Consider the following 26,737-nt stretch of genomic DNA (forward strand, 5'->3'; position numbering starts at 1 on the left):
CGCTGGCGCTGCGGCTGCTGCTGCTGCTGCTGCCGCCGGGCGGGAGGAGGCGGCGGCAGGAGGGAGGGAGGGAGGGAGGGAAAGAAAGGAGGGAAGGGGGGAGGTGTCTGCGGGCGCGGGCCCGCCTCGCACTGACAGCGGGAGCGGGACGGCGGGGCGAGGGCTGGGCGGGCCTGCTCCCCTGGCCGGGCCTCCCCCAGTGCCGGGCAGAGCGGCGGCACCCAAGGGCGGCGAGCGCGCCCGCTGCGCGCCAGCCCCCGTGTCTCACACGAAGCCCCGCCGTGCACCGCAGCAGCGCACCCACCCGCGGCACCGGCCCTCGAACACCTGTGCGACACCCTAAACACAGGTGTCCCGCAGAGGCAATGCTGCCGGAAGGTGCAGCGGATACCTCACACGCAGCCTGCGGGTGCCAGCGGCAAGTGCATCTGAAGCGGTGCGCTTCCCGTTCTGCAGCGGCGCGGAAAGCGGTCCCTGTCTAGCGGAGACAAGCCCGTGCATCGATCTGATACTACCCACACGAGCAACATACGCTCCAGCCTTCCACGGGCTCCCTCAAAACCACGGCAGTACGGTTTCTACCACGTTATACTGCAATGCGCGAAGTCCCGTCTGAAGGACCTACCAGAACCCACCTATCTCACCGCGACCCCGCAGCCCCATCCCACCTCCTTTCCCAGCCAGGTGTTTCTCACATCTGTCCTTCCTGTGGCAGGTAAACGTAGCTTATCCATTGTTCACTGAAATCACAATTTCCTAACTGTTGTGTGACCTTTCAGGGGGCATTCAAAATGCAGGCAGCATTCCTTTCCCCCACCCCCCTCCTTCCCATTTAGCTGCTTCTGCTCTTTTGTTTTGATCTGTGAAAAAAACAAGCTATTTCTACTTGTAAGGGTGGCATATACACATTAGTAAATCTTCAGACTGAAACTTTCCCTCAGTCTTCCTCTTTGTTTCCTGAATGGTAGCTATAAATTACCACTTTGCTTTCTCACTGGAGCATCAGGCTTCATTGCTTTTGAAATGATCAAAGTTATTCTCTTTCAAAATCCAGAAAAACAGCCCATTGTTTCTCCTGGACAGTTTCAGTTTTCATCAAACTCATCTACAAATGCATAAAGCTGCTCATTAAATAAATGTACCAAGGATTCTCCAGCCCCACATCATACCCCAGCCCTCTCACTACCAACAGAATGTAACATATGAATGGAGATTTCCTCAACATTTTCCATGATGACATGAATAAGACATTGTACTTACAATGGGAATGTGCACGTCCACACATCTCTCATCCGGGGTTATCTGTCAAGGTGTCTCTGCAAAGAGTTCTCCCAAATGCCTGTGACTACAGGCTACCTTTCAGAAAAGCCATTGTGTGCTTTAGGCACTTCCCAAGCAAGGCTTCTCAATGAACCTGACTGATATTAATTTAATTAAAATTCACCTCAAGATCTGATGGACATAAAATCTTTTCTGCTACACTCTTTCCATGTAGAACAGAAAGAGACTCTGAAGAGCCATATAACCAAACAACTAAAGCTTTCTGAGACACAGTAAAAGCAAAGCTTCCTACTTCCTTCTGTAAACTGAAATACAATGTAACACAAATAACTGGGAATGCTTGAGTTAGCTCAAAAGATCTCAACACATCCTAGAAAACAAAAGGGAACAATATTAAACTTAACTTAGTTAAATAAACTATTCCATGTACAAAAAAATCAAAAGTGCTTAATGAAGGATCTTAGCTGTTATTTCACACAGAATACTCATTTGTTTATGATGAATAATTGTCATTACAATCTCTCTTTAAAAGACACAAAGCAGACATTTTAAATGGTGTAGGTTCTGCGTCTTGAAGTGCCACTGTCACTGAAATAAAGAACATCTCCTGTTCATTGCAGGACTGAATATAGTCTGTTCTATTAATGACCATACACCTTTGAGTTAATAGTGAAAAAGGAGACTTTTTGCTATGTAATATAACTCTTAAGACAAAGACCTACTTAGTGCAGCTCTTTGACTTTTTTATTTCTTTGTGAGAACTAAACAAACTGTAAGTACATTTCTAGACCCATGTGTTTGGAGCAATTAGCCAATATTCATTGCCTAGCACTCCAACTCTCCTCTTCAGCAGTTGTCAATAAGCATCACCACCCAGAAATTCCTCCTCTGGGATTACGTGTTAAATCAGATTTACCTGAGCAAAGGCGGAGAAAAAATGGCAAGAAATGGGCAATAGGCAAGAATGCTTGGGCACACACATTACAGACACCTGAATCTCAGATGTCTGGAGGACCCTGCTTTCTCACTTAACCTTATACTTGAGGCATCAGATAGTTACCTTTTCAATAATTCTGTCACCTCTCTGTGGATCTTCTCACACAGAAAGGTTGAGTATGTGGTACATAGGTGGTGGAGTCACCATCCCTGGAGGCATTAAAAAAACACGTAGTCATGGCATACAAGACATTGTTTAATGGCCATGGTAGTGTCACGCCAACTGTGATTTTAGAGGTCTTTTCCAACCAAAACAATTCTATGATCCACAGGGGTGGCCAACTGTATTTTTCAGAACATAAAATCTAGAGACCTCTATGACATTTTGTTATGAGGATCAGAAGTTATTCTAAGGTAAGAAAAAACCCTAACATAAATGGCAGCACCTATATGTGCCTGAATTTACAGAGGCATTCCATGATTTGCATTAGTCCCTTTGCCTTCCCATTCCCTGATTACTGAGTAGGCACTGCTTGCACTGTTGGCCATCTGACCAACGACTGCTTGCAAGAAGGCTACACTGGTGCTGGGAGGTAGGCATTTAATAAACTGTTCCAAAAATATCTCCTGCAATCAGACACCAGAACATCACACGTACCTGCAGCCAGATGAAGAACAGATGACAAGCCAAACTGTAACGAGACTTTTGAAAATAGCACATTAATGCTATTTTTCATGTTAAAAGACCGATTTTATTGCAATTCAGCAAATGAGCTACACCTCTAAAACTGTTTTATATATCCAATTCACATTTAATGTCCGATGGCTTGAAATGTTACAGGAAAAATAAAAAAGGAAAACAGTACCTGGTTTTGTCATTATAATGTAAACTTCAACACCCACCCGTTAAAAAAACCAAGCCAGAGATTTCCCCATGTAGTAAAATATATAGTTTATAAGGTATTGATGCTTTGTCTTAGTTTAACAGCCAACCTCTAGGTATAAAACAAAGAGCTACAAAGATGTGAAGTACGTGTACAGTATCTTCAAGTATTTTCAAGTATCCTATGGTATCTTGCACTACGGACAAGAATCATTTGACAATATACAGAAAAAGTTAACTCTGAATAGTTTCTCTGCAGAAATCTTAACATATTCATGAATTCAAAACACATCAAAAATAATGGATCATCCAGCTAGCAGGTTTCATTTGAACAAGTCGAAAAATACTCTTCATAATGGAAAAAGTTGTGGAACAGCCTGCAGTTCATGAGTATGTTTTCAGCTACAGAATGTCAGATGGTTAGGTTTATGGCAGGAAAAGGTGCTTTTTTTCCATATCAACTTATCACCATAGCATTTCATTACAATTTCATCAAGTTGCTCCTAATTTGCAATTTCTTTCTCTATAAAGTATTATTATATGAACTCTGACAGCATTAACAGAAGAGCCTAAATAAGTAATAGGTGATAGCCTGGGTTGTTTCCCCAAATCAGGTATCAGCCTGCAAACATTTGGCTAATTTAGCACTATATAATTACTGTATTATGAGCTACCTCGTTTTTATTGTTGCATTTCTCTCTACAGAATGCATGTTTGCTGTTAAAAAAATGTATTTTCCCATTAACTGTCACCAAAAAAAAACACAAGAAAACAGCAGAGTCACATGAAACTGCACCTCCCAAACCTGCTCCCTTCTTTTAGAAAAGTAACATGAAAAAAATGTTCCAACTGCATTCTTCTGTGATTCATTTCTGAACTACAAATGCAATTCAAGTTTCAGAAAGCAAGATGGATTTCACAAAGCTCTAGAGTGAAAGATGCTGACTGCACCATTTGTTTTTATACAAAACAATCCAGTTCAGCAGATGGGCAGGGAAGGAGCAAATGCTAGATCCCAACACTACTCTGTAGAACTGATGCTACATCAATGAAAGAAGTAGGTCAGTTTGTGGTAAATACTGAAGAGTAGCAGGGATTATGGCTGCTACTACAGACTGAACTGTCCTTTGAAATATCAGCCAAATCTCTCCCCCAAAAACCTTAGCACAGGCTACCACATAGCTATATTAAGTACCTGAGTCTTCCTGGGTGGCCTCTGGGTCCAACAAAATCAACACTTTTTCTGCTCCATTTCAGAACCTTTCACTAGTTCTTCAGTAGAGCAAGCCCCTCCAGATCTGAAAATCCATACCAAAAAGTGCCTTGAAACCTAATAGGATTAAGCATAAACCCCTTGAGAGAGAAGAAGGAAGAGTCCATCTCAAAGTGGTCAAATAAAGTTACTGAAGAGCTGGGAAGATGACCTCTGTATGTTCCTTTTGCATCTAGACAGCTAGCACACAGGGTGCTGTCAGTGATGGACAGCTTCACTCTCAAGTGCTAGGCAAAGAACCCACCACTTGGGAATAAGCAAATGCCAGCCTATGTCCATCCCAGGTATCACCAACTGCCACGAGGCCAAAAAGATCCACACCAAAGCAAGCCATTAAACCAATGGTTATCATGCCACAGCAGGTGAACTTGTGTAAAGAAAGGAAGGAAAGAAAATACATCTTATATAGACATATTCCTTGTGAAGTACACAGGCCTAGTGAAGTCATCTTAAATATAGCTGAAAGCATTATCAAACTTTTTTCCCCCTCTTATTAATACATAAACAAGCAATTTGGGGAAAGCATATGAAGATTATCCCAACATATTAAGCTGAATACATGAAATTCTTAGAATAATGCACATCTGGTTAACTTTTCCCCTTCCAAATCTAGAAAGAAAACAACAAATCAAAACCTGCACCACCAAAATAGTTCTGTGAAATGCTCTTGTACACTCCAGACTGTGAAAGAATTCACATCCACGCAGCATGAGGACTGGCTTGAACACTGCCCTTGCTTCTTCCTAATGCTACTGTGAAATCAAGAAAGAATCTTGCTCTGGTAAGTAGTGACAAAGGAAATTCTCAGTTTAATAATGAAATAAATAGGACAAAAGTAAAAACAGTCAAAAATTTAATACATGAGCTATACTTATAAATTATGGAAATCAAACTCTAAGATGTGACTATGCTGTAGGTAAAGAAAAGGTGCTACAACATTGTACAAAATGAAAAACTTGGACTCTGCTTCTCAAAAGAAGACAACACTGAGATAAGTTTATACAGTGGAGACCTCTTAAATATATAGCCCTGAATTACTGTACAGTATTCATGATGCTGATAAATTAGCCTATTCTTCTGTCACATATTCATTTCAAGCAGATTTTTATCAGAGGATTCAAATGAACAGAAGTGCCTTTAGGCATCTGCCAAGTTCTAGATCTCTAATAAATTAAGCTTTCAAAATGTTTGTGTTTTATTGTTGGAGAAGACTAAAGCTTTCTCTGCTAAAAACAAGAGCATCCCAAATGTGGCAGTCTGCAACAACAGGATCCAAGTCATATTAATTTAGAAGGGAAAGAAAAAACACCTTACTACTCACTGTCTTTTCAGAAAAATTAAGAAATCCCAGTATTTGTTAGTAAGGTATGCCATTATTAGTTCATGAGGATATAAACACCGTTATTTAGGCATCTGGCTCTTGGGGAAATCATGTCCCTCTTAATAGTTAGGAGAATTAGTAGTTCAGAGAATTACCATATACCAAATTTCAAAAGGCTGGTTCGAATGAAAACATTTTTGTGGAGTGAACAATGATTCCAGGTTTTTCATTTAAGTGGGCTGCACTGTAAATTCTGAATTGCAACATAATCTAGCCAGTTGTATCACAGAAGACCTTTCTTTTTTTTTTTTTTTTTAAACAACTTAAAAACCACACCAATAGGTTCAATAAATAAGAAACATCAGTTAAAAAACACGCTGAATTTCTTCTGTGCAATTACGTACCAATATGAAAAATATTACTTCAGTCTCTGCACCTTTCATGGTTCAGTCTCCTGGATTTCGCTAAAAATAATACTGACAATAAAAATAAAGGAAAAAAAAAAACAATTTTTTGACAAATCAGTGCTTTGGAGCTATTAAAACAAAAAAAAAAAGCACACATCAGATTTGTAGTTCCCTTGCAGCAAAACATGACCCAGTACGTTAAAAATGAAACATTGGTAATAATGTTAATATATAAAATATTAGTTTAAAAACTATAGAATGACCTTCTCAGCGGAAATGGAGTGTATACATTGGGGTCTATGACATACAGCATATCTGAAGGCAAGGTCACAGAATGCTGAAAGGCTCACTGCACATTTTCTATGGCAAGGAAATATTGCAGCTTTAAAATAAGCTGCACAATACTCATCTCTATTTCTTTCACATGAAAGTGTGTAAAAAGCAAATCAGCAAATAAACTCTAAAATAGATTTATACCAAAATCCTCTTTTTTACATTGAGTTTACAGCTTCTATCCATTTGCCTGTACTATTTTTGGAGTTTCCTTCAAGAGAAGTCAAAGTTGCATTTTAGGGCCATGAAGAAGTTCATGATACAGTGTACTGGCAGACAGAACGTTTGCATACTAACGAGATCCATTCCTTGTTGCTTTTTTCTTCTTTTATAAGAGAGTTTTGTTTTTCCTGTGGGACAAGAAGTCAAATATCGATTCCTTTGACAAGAGATGCCTCCAGCGTGATGTTGAACTCCTGCAAGGTCTGCAGCACTCGGATCAAAGAATTCACAAGACTATGATCCTTAATTAGTGCTACATCTTCATACATCTGTGCTGTAATTGGGCAGTCAGCAAGCAGGGCAATCCAGTGATGCAAAAGGTGGTCTCTGACAAAGCAGAAATTTGTAAATAAAGATATAGCCAAGTTAATTTCTCATTTTCACTGACCGATTTTTTATTCTTTGACTTCTAAATAGGCCTACCATTTTCTCTGTATATAGGACAGGGAAGACAGAGTAACTGTCTGTGGAACTTGTTTAAGCAGGGAGCATTTGTGAAAGACATTTCCATGCCTTCCACCCCTCACAGCAAAAGATATGGTTTCCAGAATGCCTAAAGGCACTGGCCTGCTCCACTGCCTTTGTGTCAAGAGGCTTCTAAGATGGTCTCAGCTTCCCTCCTTCCTATCTCCTACAACAAGTAGAGAGAGAGTAGGGTATTCACCCAGCCATTAACTGGAGAGGTCTCAATGATGGATGATTTTCTGGGTTTATCTTCTGACCTTGCTAGCTGTACATGAAGGGGAGGCTGCTCACACCTGCCTACTACTTTCACAGAATATATCTGGTTGGAAAAGATCTTGAAGATCATCCAGTCCAACCTTCGACCCAGTACTGAAGGGTCAACACTAAACTATGTCCCTAAGCACCAGGGCCACACGCTGCTTGAACACCCCTCAGGGATGGTGACTCCCCCAGTGCTCTGAGCAGACAATTCCAATGTTTGACAACTCTTTCAATGAAGAAGTATTTCCTAGTATGCAGCCTAAACCTCCCTTGGCGCAGCTTGTAACCATTTCCTCTGGTCCTGTCGCTTGTTGTAAGGAAGAAGAGGCTGCTCTCTCCTCACTCCAATCTCCTTTCAGGTAATTAGAGTGATGAGGTCTCCTCTCAGCCTCACCTTTTCCAGACTCTCTTGATTCACCTGATCAGTTCTTTGGGATGCTCAGATTCACATCTCAGATTTCCCACTCTACACACCCCTAAGAACTCAGTCAGAGCATGGCTCACTTAATCCTTTTTTAGTTATGTCAAAGGACTTTATAAGGAACAGACAAACCACACAACCCAGCAGCTGTGCAACTTTATCTTACTAACACACAATATCCTTCCAATTTTATTAAAGTAACAATAATAAAAAAGACATTTTTTCCATACCTGGCTCCAAGACACACAAGCATCTGAAACTTGCCATCCTTGCCAATGTTTCTAGGAGTGTTGTTGATAGCAGTGACAAAGCGACAGAAATTCCGGGCCCTTGTCTGCCAGTTCTCTTCTGGGACCATCTCATTCTGCTCAAGGGTCTCATAGTACGTTTGTGCTTTTTCTGAAAAGAATGGTGGCAGGTAATGAAGTTTCATCAGTGCATATCATAATCCTAGAACATCTGAAATATGATTCTGTGCTTGGAACAGAACAATTAGGCGCTATGATCTTCAAACCTACATGATCAAATCTAATACCACCTCAGTATAATGCTTGTGCTGCAAGAACAGTTACAAATCCAAAGGCTGTCTGATGCTCATGTTGGACTGCTGCAAATCAGCATGAATGTCTGTGACATGGAAGGGACAATTAAAGCTGCAAAGCTCATCCGTCAATTTTATGGATCTGTTTAGGCAGTAAATTTTCATTTCCTTTAGTCCTGTGCTCCCCATGTGTAAAACTGAGATTCTACTTTGTTCCCTCTAGAAAATGCCAAAGAGTTTTTATTGTACCTATTGAACTACCAGATGTTACAGTGAAAGGAGTAAAGTGATGACCATGTACCTATCCAAAACACTGAAACACTGTTAAAGACAATTCCTTCTCTAAAAGTTGTTTGTGTGCTCAGTTAACTGATTTTCAGATGGATGTGAAAAAAATGTGTGCTTCTGAGCTCTTTATTACAACATCCAGTGAGTACCACTAGATCCACCTGCCATGCTTTGTAAGGCAACTCAACCTCTTTAAAGTGTGATTTATTGCTTTCACTACACTCAAGAACAAGGTTACTATATGTCAATTCATCAACTTATTGAAAACATTCCACCTTACTAAGAAAGTTTGGTTTACTCTATTACTGCTAGAAGATAAAGTCTGGCTACTGCACCAAGTATAGCACCAGTTTTGGCAGAAGATGGATGCTCTCTCAACAGTACGAGGAGGTAAGCACTTATGTAGCAATTCAACTCTCTCCAAGCAATATGCTATTCACACCAGCTGAGACACTGGCAGTGATAAGGAATGTGGGTGGAATTATTTCAAGTAAATGGGTTTTGGTATGTCTTCCTCCCACTTACCTAAAAAGTCCCATATAAAGACGTTTTTGAAGAGTCTGGGTGATTTAAAGCCATGCTGAAACACTTGCTCAAGAGCTGAAACAAGTCCACTTTCTCCACACAGTAACAGTGTCAGACTGCCTCTCTGCCAAGCACACACAGAAAGCACACACATTGTATCAGTTTGGAAGTCTGAGATACCAGAGTCTCACTAATCTATTACTGGTTTTAAACCTGTTTCTAAATAAGCGATGTCCAAAGTTACTTTCTAATGTCAAATGTGGCCCCTGACAATAGGTCTGGTTTTCATATGTCCTGGACATTCAAAAATGGGTTGATCTCTCTAAGAATGAGGGTGAAGAAAGGAGTCTCAGAGCCTTATCATTATTAAACAAGCTCAAGACAGAGATCATGAGCAAATTTTACCTGCAATAACGACCAACTTAACAAAAAATTAATACTTTCCTCTTACTGAATAAGAAAGACCTCAGGTCCGTTGTAGCAGGTGCCTCAGAATGCTTTATTGACCAACAAAAACAACATTTAATGCCATTTTTAAACCTCAGGGAAAAAAAAAAACACATTCCTCTTTAGAAGACAATGGTAAATTCTATTTTGCAAACCCAGTGCATGACCACCTGTGATTGTGTAAATGCCATCATCTAGTTGGTGATCACCAACCAGGATTATACTGTCTATTAATTTGTCATGCTATACCAGTCAGTGCAGAAATGAACAGGAGGCAGTAGACTTGGCATCATTTTACTACGTAAATTAACAGAATGCTCCAGTCAGCAGCAAAAGTGAGGTACTTGAGGATGTACTATTTCAACAGTGTAGTCTCAGTATGTCATTTTTTCTCCCAAGTGGCTGCTCATGCAGTTACTTCTGATATATATATTCTCCAATGCTCATTAATAAGAGTTTTAAGAGAAGAACTACACAGACAACAGCTCCTTACCTCCTTCTCTGGTTTGTGGAAATGCTTCACAATACCATTGACAGCTTCACCAATAGCTTCTTGTATTTGACCAGTATTTAACTCTGCAAAACAAAAAAATATGTCCAGTCACTCAGTAACAGCTTTAGAAATTGTACCTGTGCAAGGAATAAAGCATAGCACACACACAAAAGAGCATGATCCAGTATAGCTCATGCTGTTAGTCAAAAGGTGCTGGACTGTGGGCAACAGAAATCCAATTCTATTTTTATTCACTGTGGAGAAGGTAGAAACTGAGATATTTGGAGTTTATGTCAAAGTTAACACTGTGATGTTTCAACAAAACAGGTGCAGAGGGTTTTTGCATGTTACATACATTTTCAGTCCAGGTTCCAAAGTTAAGAAGAGCAGCTGTGCTTTAATTAGGACCACCAAATTTGACCATCCTGGAAATGCTTCCTGTGATAGTTTCACTATAAGCCCAAACATGCTTGGGAACCAAGTTACCACATGATTTATCAGGAATAAGACAGTCCCAGAATAGTGATATAGATAGAAATCTCAAGTCCATGAACAGAAATCACTAGCAAGCTTCTTCATCCTTGAAGAACATAACACAGACAGGGCTTCTGCCACAGCATTCATTCCACAGTTGAAGCACAAGAGTACAGAAAACACCACTAGGGCAGCTGAGCCCTGGAACAAGAGTTCAGAGACCTCTTTCTTCCATCTTTGGAGATTTTTAAAACTGGAGTGAAAGAACAGTTAGCTCAGGATTGTAATTCACAAGTTAGCTGGACTTTGAGTGGGGGTTTGGGCTGAGTTTCACAGGTCCTTTCCTAGCTATGATTCTAAAATACAAGAAAATCTACAGTTCTGTTTGCAAACAGCTTTCCTCAGGTGATGAAGCAAAACAGTACAAGACAAAACATCGTTCACCACTCACTTGGCTTATTGTTTGGTGAAATAGTGACAAATCTTCTGATCATACTTGGTGACTGCTGCAAAGGAGGTGTTCGGCACTGCCGCTCATCAGCTTCAGTGTGCGAAGTCAGTAACTCTCCCACCAGGATCCTCTCTAAGCTACCATCATCCATTCCTTTTCCAAGCCACCTCCCACAAGGAAACCTAAGAACATAAAGGAGATACCTTGATCAGGTCCTTCAACCCACACTCAATGCCACGCCAAAGATTTTCAACTCTGGTTGCATACAGCCCAAATACTCTTAGTACAGTCATTAGAAATACTTCACTCATCTATTAAGAGAGTCCTGACTTTGGCTTCTGCCAGCAGAGGGAGCAAAAGTAAAATACCTTTTCAGTTCGAGGTTTGTGCTAAATGTTGCACTAGATCATCTGCAAAGCAAACAGTGGCAGATTTTGTCTTGTGTCCTACAGGTTGCACTTGATTTAAGAGCTGCAGGGAAGGACCTACAACATTCTAGATGGGTGGTGAAATACACCTGTGTTTTCATTGAATAGGTTAAGTAGCAGGCCAGTTACAAAATAAATCAATGTAAACCCTAAACCACTAAAACCTAAGTGTACACTGAAATGCCTAAGCACCAATCTCTCTCTTGATATTGCTATTACATCAGACCCTAGAAAGCACATGTGCTCATTTGCTCACGATCACTTTCTAGGAACCAATGGTGATGTCAGTTTAATCAGCTTACTCAGAAAGCTGAACAGTGTCCAAAAATAGAATCTTGCCCTTTCATGTAATTACAAACTGGCATGGAGAACTGAGTGGACTCACCTGCCACTTTGTCACACGCCTGACAGTTTCTCTAAACAAAGAATAGGGCAAACTATGCTGTACCTAACACAAAAACATTGAACTCTTAATGTAAATCTCACTCCTTTATGTTCACTATCCAAACACAGGCTAGTAGCACTCATAACCCCTTGTGTTCCAACTTGTGTCTAACGTTCTCCCAGTAACACATAGTTTACACAGCCTTAATATAAAATACCACTCATATCTGGTAAGCAGCAAGCCTTTACTTGCTGTTTCTTCCTTGGGCTCAAGGCAGGTTTTTTTTAAGATGCATAATTCATCCTTCTACCAATGTTTTGAGGCCAGACACAAGCATTGCAAACTGGAAATTCTGTTTAATTTTATAAGGATCATGACTTGTTTAATGCCAGAAGCCAAATATAGCTTCAGGTAGCAGCAGCTGTTGAATCCCAGAAGATAAGACCTTTCTAATCAAACAATCCCTACTGTGCCAGCTCCCCACAGAAATTCTACTTACCCAACATGAAATGTCAGGATTATACTTACTTGTAAGTATGCCCTGTTATTTCATTTCTGACCATAACATATTCCACTAGCCACTTGGCATACAGCCCTGAATTGTCATGTCCTATTTGTACTGTGGTCAGTTTCCCCAGGTTCTGGCACTGCAAATTAAACAAAAGAGTTTGTCAGAGTAAATACAAAGAGAGCAGCAAGTCAGAGGAGTAAACTGCTAGAGAACAAGCTCAGCTCAGATAAATACTCAGAAATATGATTCTTCTTTTCCGAGCATGTGATTGACTCTGGGCTTTTTAGGGGTAGGCAGCTTTATTTGGTTTTGTTTGCTCGATTTGTTTTGTTAAATAATACTTTGATCAGCAGAGAGAACATCAGTTGCACTTAATTGCTCAATTACATTTTATCCAGAGAGTGTGCAGACACAAAAATCAGAGCAGAATCATACAACACCTCTCAGCATTACAGCACAAAACTAATAAAAAGACAGTTTTGTCCATCCTTGCACTGATGATGTCTCAGTCGTTTTGCTCTGCATGTTGTCAAATACAGACTGAATTTGTTGTGTATAAGCACAGGAAGTATTTGTGACTATCCACAGATTAAAGAAATTCAATGTAAGGCAAGTTGGTAGAGCAAGTGGAGAAATTAACACTGAGCAAAAAAAAGCACTTATCATATCAAGCAACACAAACCTCAAAAGTCATTTCTAGTATATTCCTGGGAATCTGCAGGACTCCTGTTTCACCCAGTTCACCCGAGATACAGATCCAAGGATTGGCTGTAAACATTGAGCCACCAAGTTTCTTGCTAGGAACAATCAATATATGGTATGGTATCACTGCAAGTACAAAAAGAAATGACACTTCAAAAATGAAGGATAATTATCTCACCTCTTTAATGAGAAGAGGGAGAAAGCTAATCATAAAACAATACTACAGTCTCATGAGATATTGGTATCAGAGCTGCTATTTAACCATGCTAACACTTGCACATTAAGCACTGGCTCACAATCAGGAAAAATGTACACATAGCAGGTATGAAGAAGCAGTGCTGGCATCAGAACACTGTCAAGTGAAAAAATGAGTGGAACAAAGTCTCCTTATGGGTTTGATAACTTCATTTACCAGCCCCAAGACACATCATGAAGATAGTTACTTGTCCCCACATTAGAGACAAAACAGTGGAGAGAATATTCATGTATCCAGGACTGCATTGTAGCTGAGCATGCAGCTCAATGCTCAGCTCCTAACTGCCTGCTTTCTGTGTGCACGTATGCACGTTACACATCAATTTCTGCTCAGTTACTAATGGAACCCTTTGCTTGCAGCAGTATCTACCACTACAGATGAACAAATGCAGTGCAAACACATTGTAGTGCGGCAAGGTTCTGCACACCATGCTGCTCTTAGTTATGCTAACTGTAAGACTTCTTGACTTTAAAAAGAACAAACAATTTTTTTCCCCTCTCACTTGCACCACACACGTGCTCAAACACTTTCTGGTCTCCCAGTTTGCCAGTGACTAACTCAACACAGTAGCACCTGAGTCACAACCCTTCCTCTGACTCACAAGGCATGTGCTCCTGAGGAAGCACATCTGCTCTTCAGCTGCCTGGCATTTCATGCACAGCCCTCCTTACCCAAACTTTTATAACACAATCCAATTACCTGAACAGTCGCTGTGCTTCTTGGCAATCTGCCCTTCTTTTATAGTGCATAAATGGATTACAGTTACAGCTGTCCAGCTAAAGCATTTAATACATTTCTTCCTTAATGTCTCCTCGGCTGTCCATGCCCTCAAGAAAGCATCTGGTGGTTGGATTTTCTTAAAAGCTTGATGATTGTAACATTTTAAAATGAGTTAAAGTGTTTGACCTTTCCATTTCTTTAGCTGATAATCTTAATGTGACAACTTAACTGTATCCAACGAGCCAGATTTCAGCATTAGCCAGAACTTGCCCAAAACAAGACTAAAACCTTGCTTTGTCTACCATCAAGGGTAGCTCCTACCATGGGGCCACAGGGGTCCTTTTGCACTCCACCCCCAGTTTTATAAGCCTTGCTCAAGTCTGCCCTTGTTTTGCCTTACTAGTGAGGTCCTGTGGTTGCAAGCACACAGAATGCATGAAAACTCTCTAACACATGTGAGCATCAGCAACATCAGGTGAAAAGTTTTTACAGGACATCTCCTTTTGAAAAAAAAAGAGGAAGGGGAAGTACTTCAATGTGGGGTAGAGTTCTGATGCAGTCCTCAACAAGCCTTTTGTTGTTACCCCAAACTCAGAGACAGGTGTGTGGCAAAGTAGGTTGAGCAAGAAAAGGGGAAAGGATTTTTGTTTTCTTTTAAATTCCTAGCATGTGTTAATATTCTTACCTTGATAACAAACAACTCATACTGTTCTTTTCAGTTATGATGCAAACAAGCCCACCACAAAACATTGAGAACTCTCCCCCAACTACAAGCATTAAAGCTAGTGACACAAAGAGGGACACTACTGCCCACCAGAGAGGATCACAGCATGCAGAGAAGGGTATCAGGAAGAAAGCAGAACAGTGACATTAAGGCTTGTTGCTCAGAGCTGTTTAGAATTTTGGATGAAGACTCAACCAAATTTGGAAATCAGCATTCCAGGGAAAGCAAATACTTACAGATTGTTGTGAAAACATTGGTAAAGCAAAAATAATCAACAGCATTGAACGACAGGAGATGATACAAGAATTGTTCCTTCTCATCATCACAGCGCAGGAATGCGTAACGCTTGTAGAGCTTTCTGACAAAGCAAAACAAATTATCTGTCATAGTAACAAGATGCTTTCAGTGAAGTTTTTGTCTATTGTGCATATTTACTAGGTAGACTACAAAGAACATGCAAGCAGCTACAAATGATAAGTGCTACTGGTAGAGCCAACATTATTTAATGTGCCAAGATCTGTCAACAATATGCAAGTCTGAAGACTCCCAAGTACATCAGTCCAATACTTCATGCTATTTTCCACTCCTTGAAATCAAGGTTTGGTGTGATTTGAGAGTCTTCTACCACCCAAAAATACCCTGAAAGAACTCCCTAGAAAAAATTCTCTGACTTCTTTTGGCCATGTAAAATGACATAACTGATGTAAAGAACGCTGACTGAGCCACGGATAGCTTGCTCTTGCCAGGAGGGCATCCTGACAACTTCCTTCAATTTCAGATATCAATTACAAACATGTCAGCAAGTGAGCTGCAAGTCAGAAATTTGTGATACAAATCAATAATGACTAACATACACACACACACTCTCAACTTACACAACAAACATAATGCAAGGGATTGACAGGAAATGTTCAATGGAAATAAAGATTCTGAGCCTTACATGAACATAACCTGCCCATAGCTACAAGAGCAGCAAAGCCTCAAGGGTCTCATGGGTGACTATGCCCATGTTTCAGTTGAACAATCTGAACCACAACAGGCTGTCCACAAGTACATGAGCTGTGCTGCCTTTACAATGTTTAATATTTCTGTTTACTTGTGCACACAGAAGTGTGAGGGGAGTAAATCTATGTGATTTTCTTCTGCTTCCCAATGCAGGTCCCTTTGCAGACTAGAAAGAAACCAAACATGTTTCTGGCTTTTGTTTCTTAGCAAATGCCAAGTGAAGAAAGAATGGGTAAGCAAAATAGCTAAAAGTTGCTTTTAAAAAGTACAGCACACCATCACATGAACCACAAAACAGCAGAAGCTGGACAATTAACTTTTAGTACCTCACTGGACTCATTTAAATCCATACTGCCTAGAACACCTTTCTTCAAATCAGGTATCCAAACATGCAGCACAAAGCACACAGGGTCACCTTCATTTAAACCACATTTTTCCTGCTGTCTCACTCTGAAAGAATCAGAATCTGTTTGATAATGCCTTGGTCAGTGTTAACAGCGTTGGGATTTTTTCCTTCTTTTGGCTGGAGGTGTGGGGTGGAGTGCAGTGTTGTGCTGTGTGGAAAGTCCTCTCACAGTATTTGTTCTGCATAGGACAAGCACTGCTAAATTTAACCTGATCTGGACTGCTGACTTCACTGGAGAGGCTTAAGCTTAATTTAGAAGTATAGGTAGATTTATTAGCTGTCCTCATTCTATTCTCCAGATGATTTTCCTTGCTCACCATTGAAAGGCCATGGCTTCATCAGGAAGTCCATCACAATTCAACACAAATCAAATCTCAAATAATTAGCAGGTATTTGACTATTACAAAAGCAATTCACCTTATGTTCTTAAGCAGGCTACAAATGTAAAACGTTTACTGTGTAGGAGATGACAAACAAAGCTGAGACACTGTCAGCCTAGAGATGTAGATGATCTCTCTCTGAAACATTCAGATGGAAGATTTTAAAGCATTACCAGATCTCATCTTGTGCTTAACGCTCCAAAATGAGGTGCAAGAACTGATCATTGCAGCCTTTCTATCCACCTGCAAGATACTGCATGGACACCATCTGCTTGCCTAAAAATCAGATTCTGGGGTGGTTTATCTACATCATTTTACACAGTACTGAAAGAAGTTACAAGAAGTAACAGAAGTGAGAAGCTAAGGAACAGTCACTCTGACTCACACTAATGAAAACCACAGAAGCACATTGGGAGACACCTTTACACTCTTCATATCATGACAGAACAGCAACCAGTACCTAAGTGGCACTTTGCCATGCATTGCAAAAGCACACTATAACATAATAGCCCATAGTTATGGGAAGGGGAACAAGGGAAAAAAAGCAAGATAGTGGTGTCTGGACTTAGAGCCCATGACACTTAATCCCTAGCAATCTTTAAAGATTTCATCTCCAAGTCACAGACAGCCTGTGCTGACAGAACTCACTTTGTACCTAAAGAATGCCAGCATTGACTCAGACTCCAACAGCTCACCCAGCTACAGAGACACACTTGGAAGGCTAGTTTGTTCTATTCCTTTTTCATGCTGCTAAGCAGATGGAAGAACAGGCACTCCCAGGTTTTCTGAAACCAAACAACTTAACAGGTTAACTTCTTAGAAAGCTTTGCCCAAGATAAACTATCTTACTTTGTGAGTTCATGATCTGAAAGCAGCTGTTTTAGATGCCTAGAGAGCAACTTCTTTTCCATAGAGAGACGGACCCAAGCTCTGGCCTTGCCAACATCTGTTTTGATCTCACTAATGTTCTGGATATGCCTGGAGAAGAAAAAAAGTGTGAGAATTCTTTTGAGCCAAGCTAGGCTGAAGGAGAAATTCTGACAAGAACACAAAACATCAAGCAACCTACTGAAAAGAGAGACATGTTCACCTTTAATATTCATCACTACTTAAATACCTTGCATATCTAGCTCAAAAAGACTAAGTTTGAAAAGGAAACATCTGCAATGCAGTGCCCTATTTACAGAATTCTAAACCAGGCCCATCACCTCACATGATTTCAGAATCATTCTGGACCTTAACACTGCAATATTTATGGCTGAACTACTTGGAAAATAAATACTGCCTCTGTATGCTCACTAGTAGGTTGGGGTTTTTTTTGCATACAAGACAAAACCAATATATTTTTAGTGGGTGAGTATATCCTTTGCAAATCCTTAATTCACTCCTTCCTACTGAAAAAAAAAGAAAGATATTGATAAGGCAAAATGAGTGAAGAAAAATCATTTCAGGATTAATTTACAAATTCTGCATATTGTTTTTTTTGTGTCCTGGAAAGGAAGCATCCAGTGCAAGTCAGGTTTTTTTTCAAACTACAGTACACAATGTTAGAAAAAAAAATTAGATCAGACAAGTTCTTCACACTGCTTTCTTCACTGAGAAGCAAGAATAAGCTCAGAGCTAAACAGCCAACTTGATAATGAGTGGGCAAACACAAGCCACATAATCTTCCTGTGGAAATAAACCAATACAGAACATTTGAAAAAGATGAAAACTGCATCAGCGTATTTTGGAAGCTAATAGCTGTGATAAAATCAAATCTCCTCCGCATGAAACACTTTTCTAAAGGTCAATGTAAAGGTTGATTTTAATAGTTTGAACTCACCTCATATCCTGGATAAGAGAGATTCTAAGAGGTGACATGGCTGGACTGGTATCAGACTTTCTCCTTTCTGAATCAAGAAGTATTCCTAGATTCAGAAGAACAGAATCTCCTGTTAGTAGAAATCGATACAGAGATTTTTAAGTCAATGCAAAAAGGCTGAATCAGTACCCGCTTGCACTCTGTGCTATTGATGACACATTGATTTGTGAAGATATTCTGCCATATTTCCAGATCAAATGACATGAAAATCAGATGTGCTACACAGATGGTTATGCAGAGCAATACACTCTGAGCATTATCACATTTATGAGCTTATCTGAAATTGGTATGGCATCAAATGGTTTAAGGCATACAGTAATCAAGTATTACTTTCTAAAGACTGTCCTATTTTCTTTCTAGATAGTAAAGCTGACTGGCACTGTTGAGACCAGAAAACAGCTTTCAATGTGTTTGTCAGTACACCACACATCATATGATTAACTAATCTATCACTTCACCTGCTCCTGTAACACTGTGTTTAAAACCAGCACATTCTGGTTTTTTTAAGCAATATTACTACTTTTCCCTTTCAAATTTTACTCCAGAATTACTTTGCATATTTGTAGGAAGGAAGAGTTGTATGTGTTTGATCAGAAGTTACAACAGGCCATAGTCACTTGGTTACTAGAGATAAGATCCAAGGGAAATGGGGCTTGCAAGTATGCACACGAGCAGCAGGGAAAGACAGTATGTAACAGATTCCAAAACAAAGCAAGAGCTCTGTTCTCCTTCATTTGGCCTTCTGGGACATGATGGACATATGTCACAGAATTCTGAATCCATTTATACTGGGACTCTAAGTAGCTGGGTTGGATCAGCACCAGTCTTACCATCATGGTGGTGTGGTTTCTGGTGGGGATGCCTACCTTAAGAAGCTAAGTGCCTGCCAGCCCTGCAATCCACGCACCTCAGGAGCTTTGCTGGAGTTAGTGTAAACTGCTCTTTGATGGAGTGCACATAACCTGCTCTTTGATTAAGAGAGTTACTCATCATTCCTTGTCATATACCTTTCTCTCTATGATTTTAGTATGTGAGTTATAAGCATTGCAGTTTCCAGTATACCTTTCTCTTTATGGTTTTAGTATTTTAGCTACAATACAGTGTTGAAACTGTACCCAGAGGGGGGTATCCATGTGTGATAGCATTCCCTGGTCCCCAAAAAACTCACCTGAACAATAATAAAATCACTTCTGCCCCTCAATCTCAACTTAGGTTACTTAGGTAACTTCTACCTGGTACATAAAAACACTACAAAACAAGTGGCACTCGAGATCTTAGTATTTTACAAATCTTTAGGTTTAATTGCTTGCAGGACCTTGTGCTTGGTTGTCTTGGTCTGAGGCTAACTGGAATATTTTAATGAGAAAAAAATAGATTATAGGCTGTGAAAAGAAAACAATGGTGATGTATACTTCACTCACAGGCTTGCTGAGACACAAGGACACAAACACAGGTAAGACAGTGTGTGTGTGTCTCTGTCTGTCAGAGTTTGTGCTTTTCTTCTGCTCGGATCTATGTAACCCAACTAATCACTTTGCTTTTAACCCCTCCTTGCCAATCCTCCAAACTCAGCTTGCAAACTCTGGGATGAAGTAGCAGCATGGAAAGAAGGAGGAAAGGCGCTTGGAAGCCCCTCCTGGGGACTCTGTGTTTCTATATTACTTTTAACTTGTATTTTTTTGTATATAGCTGTAAATATTGTAATATGTTGTAAATATCTGTTTGTATATTGTGCTAAACTGTGTATATAAAGCTTCATTCCTTAACTTCCAGCCAGCTGAGCATGGTCTGGGTGATTTCATTGTGTGTGGGGGCAGATAACCATGGTCTCAAACCATCACATTGCTAATGCTCAGCTCTTTGCTTACAGCTACTTTAAAAAAAAGCAAAAACTAAAGGCCATGCACTGTGTCCCCCAAATCCACTGTTCTCTCCCAAGGCCCCCATCTGACACAAGAAATAGAGCTTAAATATTACATTAATAACCTTAGCAACAGATTAATAGATTTTATGTGAAATCTTACTTTTACTGCAATGTTTAGGGAAATCTAAATGTCTCCTCAGTGTTATTTGCATTTTTTAAAAGTATCTTTTGTTTTTAAAGGTTAAGTCTGCTATTCAGTCATTTTTCAAAACAGACTGCAAAACTTTATGACGTACAGCACAATTATATGGGCTTATATTTGTTTTCCACCCCCACCCACAACATAATACACTGTCAGTCACACTGTGACTATGTGTCATATGGAAGATGGTGTATTGGAACAATCCATTTTAAAGCCTGTCTTTGAAACATCAGCTATTGATGGTAACTGACTACTGCAGTTGTCAGATACTAGACCCAAACAAGTGAGCTCAATCCAAGCGAGTTTATTTTTCACAATACACCAGGTCCATACTACTTTTGTAGTGGATAAAATACTTGAGTCAGTCATATTGAGTGAAGACTATTTCCAAGTAAACAATTTTTGTGTGGTGTAAATCTGCATGCAGCTCTTACTCATAGTTTTTTATCATCATCTTTCAGTGAAAGTCAATCTCACCTGAGGTACTGAAGCTGCCTGATGTAGTTTTTCTCTGCCTGTTTTCTAGGTAGTGTAACAGATGAGACCACAAAGCAGACTTTCCCTAAAATAAAAAGAAAAAATTATTTAAAGAAATCACCATCAGCCAAAAAAAAAATGTGGAGATCATCACTGAAAGTATCAGCCATTATAAAAACTTGCTTTCATTATATATCTCCCTAGAAAGTCATTGGTAAGAACAAGACACAAGCTGAAGGTGCTTGGGAGCTGTAAAAAGGTTGGGAAAGAAAAGCAAGAATCAAACTACTGGGTTCTAATGATTCTGATAACAGGAAAAAAGGTCACAAACTTCAGGTCTCATAGTTCACTAACACAACAATTCAACATTTAAAAGTTTGCAAAACACTATATGGAAGTAGAGCTTCAAGTCTGAGGCCACAACTTGTACTTTATGTCTTCCCTCCTCAATTCTTCAGCAGTGAAATTTTAAGAGAGAACAGAGCCAGCTTGAGTAAGCCATCTTACAAACCAAGATCAAGTCTTGTGCATCTGTTCCCTTCAGGGTAATTCAGGGCAACCAGATGCATTCTGTCAATTTTTAGAACTTCAAAAAATCCTCTTCAATTTCATCAGGCAAAGGACTGGAATAATCACCACATAGTCAGACAACTCCAAGCACAAGCAGGACAATGAAAGCTTATCTGCAAGAATACTCCAGCTATACTGATTACAAAACCAAATTAAAGTACTACTTAGGCCAAAATAGAGCCATTGAATGATGCTGAAAGGCACACCTTGCTCATTATGTTGCTTTTTTAAACCTTCAGTGGCTAAAAGTAGAGTGTGAGGAAATCTTTTGCTGGCAAATCAGAAAGATTCTTGTATTCACTCCAAAATATTTTGCATGATAAACCAAGAAGATTGCAAAGACACAGAAAGGTAGCAGTTGTTGAACAGGGTCTCTCTACTACACAGTTGGAATTACTTACAGAGAAAATTAATTAGCATTACTTATCTTCCTAAATTATTATATTAACTTGAAATCCCAGTAAATATTTAGCAGTTCTGCATTTCAGAAAAGCAGGATTTATAATAGGACATTTTTTTATTTACAACTTTGGGCAGAAAGAAACCATGACTGTAACGCAATGATTGTCAATTCAGGACTATCTTCCTAGTGGCATAGTAACTATGATTCAATTCTGAAGCTCTTTTGCTTTGTTTTTTTAAAAATCTAACTTCAAGGCCCTCTAAACACTTCAGTCCTACAGCTCACTACAGCAAACATAAAGAATTAATGATTATGAGTGATTATTCCAGAAGCAGTATGCCTTCAGAAGATGAAGGACAGAGTATCTGTAAACACCTGGGTTGAGAGAAATCTATTAAAATACGCATTCAGTGAAGATATAAAATAGTCCAGAGAAGTCCAGTGCCTCATGTGTGTACCTGACCAATCCAACACAGAGAGCCAAAATTGCAAATCTTACAAAAGCATGCAAAGAAAACATGAAAAATACCAAATTTGGAACAGTTCAATCTGAAGTGGCATTTAGCTCAATAAACACACACATGCACACATTCTACTGTTTGGCAACTAGCTGCCAGGGCAAGGAGAACAGCCATGGATCATAAGAAGCTGCAAACAAGGCATAGATGTCAACATCATGATGGGTTTAAGAACTTGTGCAGTATAGATCTTCCCCCACTTTATTCACCATTATGCCACTCTCCTTTAACTTCACCAAATAGCAATGATGATGCAAGCTGTATCTATGAAGGAAAGGAAGACAGCCTAAGGAAAGCAGTGGGATAGAGAACAGGCAAGGGAACAACCAAGGGCTCCTGAGTTATTTCAGTCATTAAACCCTACAGCCCACAACTCTGCTGCATTGCTCTGTGGGCAAAGGAAGGTCTGGATTCACTTTACACATGGAAGAATCTATGGGTAGCTAATGTAAGACTATCAGGGTTCACCAGCAGGGAAGAGGTAGAAGCAGGGATCGGTGGAAGGAAAGCCATCCTCATTACTATGGTCAATCAAGAAAGAAGAGTACTCCTTGGCTTATTATTGAAAAATAAAACCAAATCAATGCATCAACCAGCAGGCTTTTACATATTTAATAAAGGCCAGAGCACACAGAGAATTGCTGCTGCTTGCCTGGTTTGGTTTTTTTTTAAGGCTGTGGATCATAATGAGAGGCACTGTACTTCCTCCATCAGGCCTCTTTTATATTCCACCACTCTATTTATTCCACCATTCAGCACTGTTTGCCAACATCTGCAATCAATCCAAAGCATTAACCTTATGTAGGGTTGGCCGCCTGGTGGTCTGAAAGGCCCAAATCTGAGTTGGAGCAGAGTATACTGATGCTCTGTCTTCTAAGACGAAAGCAGTACAGCTTCTATCCTAAGTGATATACAAGAGGGAAGGGAAAGAATCACATGATAAATCTTCACACAGAGAACTGCTACACAGTTTGAGGAGAGATTTACACACTGATGCTTGGGTGCTGGGAACAGAGACCCTGAACTACAGTTGCCTGGATTGTGTACAATTATTCTGCACATTCTTTCACAAAAAGAGATCTAATTCTCTCTGTCTTCACTATTCCTTTACACAAAGGAAGAGGAAATGATAGAAGCCTTCCAAATTCTATCTAGTCCCATAGCAGAGTCCAAACAGAAGAACAAAACAGTTATTAATTTCATATGGAAACTAACATCTCTATTCATCTTGTAAATGTCACTCAACTCTTCCTACATCATTCAGGAAGAACCAAAATAGCAAGAATTTGACTCTTAAAAACTAAATTGCCCTTCATGAAAACCTGTACCATATCCCACTGACAGCACCTTTTGTGTACACTGCCTCACAGACCGTGCAACTACATTAAGAGAAGTATTAAGACTACAGAAATAGTGTTACTTACCATCCTATTAAAGAAACACCACACCCACAGAACAAATAAAAAACCCAGTAAAAGAAAGTCTTCCAAGAAGTCATCTGTGGAACACATCTACACACGCACTTGCAAGTACCTCAGAGCAAAAAGTGGAGAGACAGAGTGGGGCAGTAACTGACATGAAAGGGCTGGGGCACAAACACAAGTAAATATGTCTATATACACACAAAAAGTATCCTCTGAAAGTACAGAGAGGAAGAGCATAACAACTTTGGGATCGTGTGCTCTGCAAGATAGAGGAATATTTGCCGCTCACCTGTTTGACTTGCAGGCCGTGACTCCATATCCTTTCTAAGAGGTCACACAGGCTGGCTATCAGGGTATTCTCTTCTACACCTGTGATATTTACTTCACCGTGACCTAGCTCCACAGCTTCTCGACCCATCTTTTCAACCAACATCCTCTTGGTCTCGAAAAGGACAAGGAAAGAGAGAGTTAATTCTTGCCACAGAAACTTCCAAGATCACTTAAACCTTCTGAGTAACCAACAAGGAAAGACATGATCTGTCAGGATAACTGTGTGTATGCACTACTTTTGAAGCTAGCACACACTGCACTGCTTTTATGCTTGTTTTGCAAGCCATAAGAGCACCAGCATTGATCACTTTGCAGCCTCTTGTGTCTTTCTATCAGGGGGTTTGTAAATGGGCATACAGGCCTCCACAGAGAAATCCCAAAAGCAAGGGCAAGCCACACACTGACAACCTAGAGGCACAGCAGCAAGGCCCTGCAAAAGAGGTCTTGGGTGCTTCTGAAGTCTGGCCGGACTGGGAGCAGTACGTTATGTCCATCTCCTTCCCAGGCACACAAATGTGCGCAAGCACTTCTGAGTGGCAGGGGAATAGGTGATTCCTGTGAGACCCTGATCTGTCAGGCAAGTATCTGCATCTAAACTAAACCCATTCTGGAGTGCATCTCTTGAGTTTTCTGATGAGCTACACCTTCCTAAAACGTGTGCAATTTCGTACTAGTCAACAAAGCTCTCACTAACTCTTAAGTTACAGTCTCCCAATGACATTGTATTTATCTCAGAGCTATCTGGAGGGGAAAATTACTGAAGAATTGCTTCTGCCCATCTCTTACACATTTTTTCATCTTGTTGCTATTCTAGAGTAGTTCTCCAACAAGGAACAGTCCTTTAGCAGAATTCCAAGTTAGCCTCTAGCTGCTTCTCCAATTCACCTGCTCTAGTAATTTCTCTCACTGCCCTCATTAGAGCTGCACTCCCACAGTAAAACTCTAAACACCTTATCTCTTCCTGAATTACCATGCCAAAATCTTTATGTGGACAAAATGGAAACAGGCAGTGGAACAGGCAAATTCCAACACATTCACCACAAAATGGTCCATAAAAGATGGGTAAGAGGTGCAAGAGAATAGAATTATTCACTGGATTACCTTATTTCTGCATTCCTTCAATAAACCTTCTACAAACTTCCAGTTGGTTTGTGCAATTACAGATGGAGAGAGGTTGGACAGCTTGGGCTGCCGAATAGTGCTGCCCAGACTCCTGGCTTCTTGGATGTACTTCTACATTAGGGTAGAAAATTGACAAACACAGATGAAAGTGAGATTGCTTTGCCAAGGGGAGGGGTAAACTTATCTTATAACCCACTCCTGTGCCATGAGGAGGAAAAGATTATATCCTCTCTCAAAAAAAGGTGTTTTTTTTTACATCTAGCATTATACTGGACTGAGACACTTAGGTATTGTTTCACTAGAAGGCAAATCTGCAGTTACATTGTCTGCCTAGAATTGGAACATACATTGGTGAGTAACGAAAACATAGGGATATTTAGATAGCTGGAGATTCAATTACTCCCACTACCACTGAGAATTGTCCTGGCATGTTTTCATATAAAATGTTACATCTCTTACCATTAACTAGACCAAGACTACTCAAGTGGCAAACAGGTTTATATGGGGACTCCAAGAAAACTCAGAGTTTGACAACATCTGAGACCTGTGCTTCACCCTGCATTCCTGCACACCTCTTTTTTCTTACCCACCCCCCCAGTCTCTCAGCAAGCAGCTGCAAAACGCTGCAGCTCTCACTTGCAAACCATCCGCATTTTTGAGTAAAATCTGTTCTTCAAAGAGCTTTCCTGCTACTGGCGTGAAGGAGTCACCACTGTTTTCACCTCAGAGACAAGAATATGACCAATATTTTGACAGCCAAGTGATCACAGACTGGTTAGAGAACAGCTAACCGCTAGTGTTAAAGTCCTGTATAGGCACTGACAAAGCACTCAGGATTAGTATGTATTTCAGGCTATTGGGTAACTTCCTTATCTTACATTGAAATAATGACCACCTAAAAAGTCAGTGAATAGACAGATTTGACCAATGTGATAAAATCTTTGCAAAGAGGGGAAATCACACCTTCTCCATCAGCTTCGCACTAAAGAGCTATGACATAAATATTCAAGTATGCATCTTTATCCAGAACTACAATTACAGCTACATTGTGCATTGGACATACCAGATAGTGCTCTGACACAGATTTTATAGAGGGCTTGAAGGGCCAATCATGCTGGTCCCAGTCTAAACATAACTGCAACTGAAGCTCTGACATGGAAAAATCCAGGTGCTGGCATGGTAAGTTGGTAGCAGAAAGCCAAGCAGATCATGTAAAGTGAAAGTGGTAAGCACATATGAAGTAATAAAAGCAAGCATGCAAAACAGAAAAGGGAAAGAGTGAAGACATAATATAATGCAGAACTCACAAGCATTCAACATAAACTCATAAGTAATGAAACTGAAAATAAAAAAAAGAAAAGATGATGTTCAATCTTTGAACTCATGTCAACTTCATGTGACAGAATAACTCCTACAGGATAATC

At 40.0% G+C, this 26,737-nt stretch overlaps 1 protein-coding gene across 4 annotated transcripts in view; it reads right to left on the reverse strand.

The window, feature by feature from the left end:
• Positions 1 to 2,946: 2,946 nt before the first annotated feature.
• DENND5A (DENN domain containing 5A) overlaps positions 2,947 to 26,737 on the reverse strand; it is a 57,728-nt gene continuing 33,937 nt past the window's right edge. For 2 of the 4 annotated variants that reach the window (XM_064163704.1, XM_064163706.1), the window contains 13 exons: positions 25,293 to 25,424; positions 24,151 to 24,303; positions 20,947 to 21,031; positions 18,365 to 18,449; positions 17,389 to 17,517; positions 14,985 to 15,106; positions 13,029 to 13,174; positions 12,364 to 12,482; positions 11,023 to 11,204; positions 10,098 to 10,180; positions 9,158 to 9,281; positions 8,034 to 8,202; positions 2,947 to 6,983 (listed from right to left, as the gene is read on the reverse strand). In XM_064163704.1, coding sequence (XP_064019774.1) covers positions 6,800 to 6,983; positions 8,034 to 8,202; positions 9,158 to 9,281; positions 10,098 to 10,180; positions 11,023 to 11,204; positions 12,364 to 12,482; positions 13,029 to 13,174; positions 14,985 to 15,106; positions 17,389 to 17,517; positions 18,365 to 18,449; positions 20,947 to 21,031; positions 24,151 to 24,303; positions 25,293 to 25,424 — 1,713 coding nt within the window. In that variant the 3' untranslated portion in view covers positions 2,947 to 6,799. Of the gene's footprint in view, positions 6,984 to 8,033; positions 8,203 to 9,157; positions 9,282 to 10,097; positions 10,181 to 11,022; positions 11,205 to 12,363; positions 12,483 to 13,028; positions 13,175 to 14,984; positions 15,107 to 17,388; positions 17,518 to 18,364; positions 18,474 to 20,946; positions 21,032 to 23,233; positions 23,339 to 24,150; positions 24,304 to 25,292; positions 25,425 to 26,737 lie in introns of all 4 variants that reach the window. The other 2 variants (XM_064163705.1, XM_064163703.1) reach the window with 2 other exon arrangements.

This window comes from Pogoniulus pusillus, chromosome 24, assembly GCF_015220805.1.
Source record: "Pogoniulus pusillus isolate bPogPus1 chromosome 24, bPogPus1.pri, whole genome shotgun sequence".
Taxonomy (NCBI): domain Eukaryota; kingdom Metazoa; phylum Chordata; class Aves; order Piciformes; family Lybiidae; genus Pogoniulus; species Pogoniulus pusillus.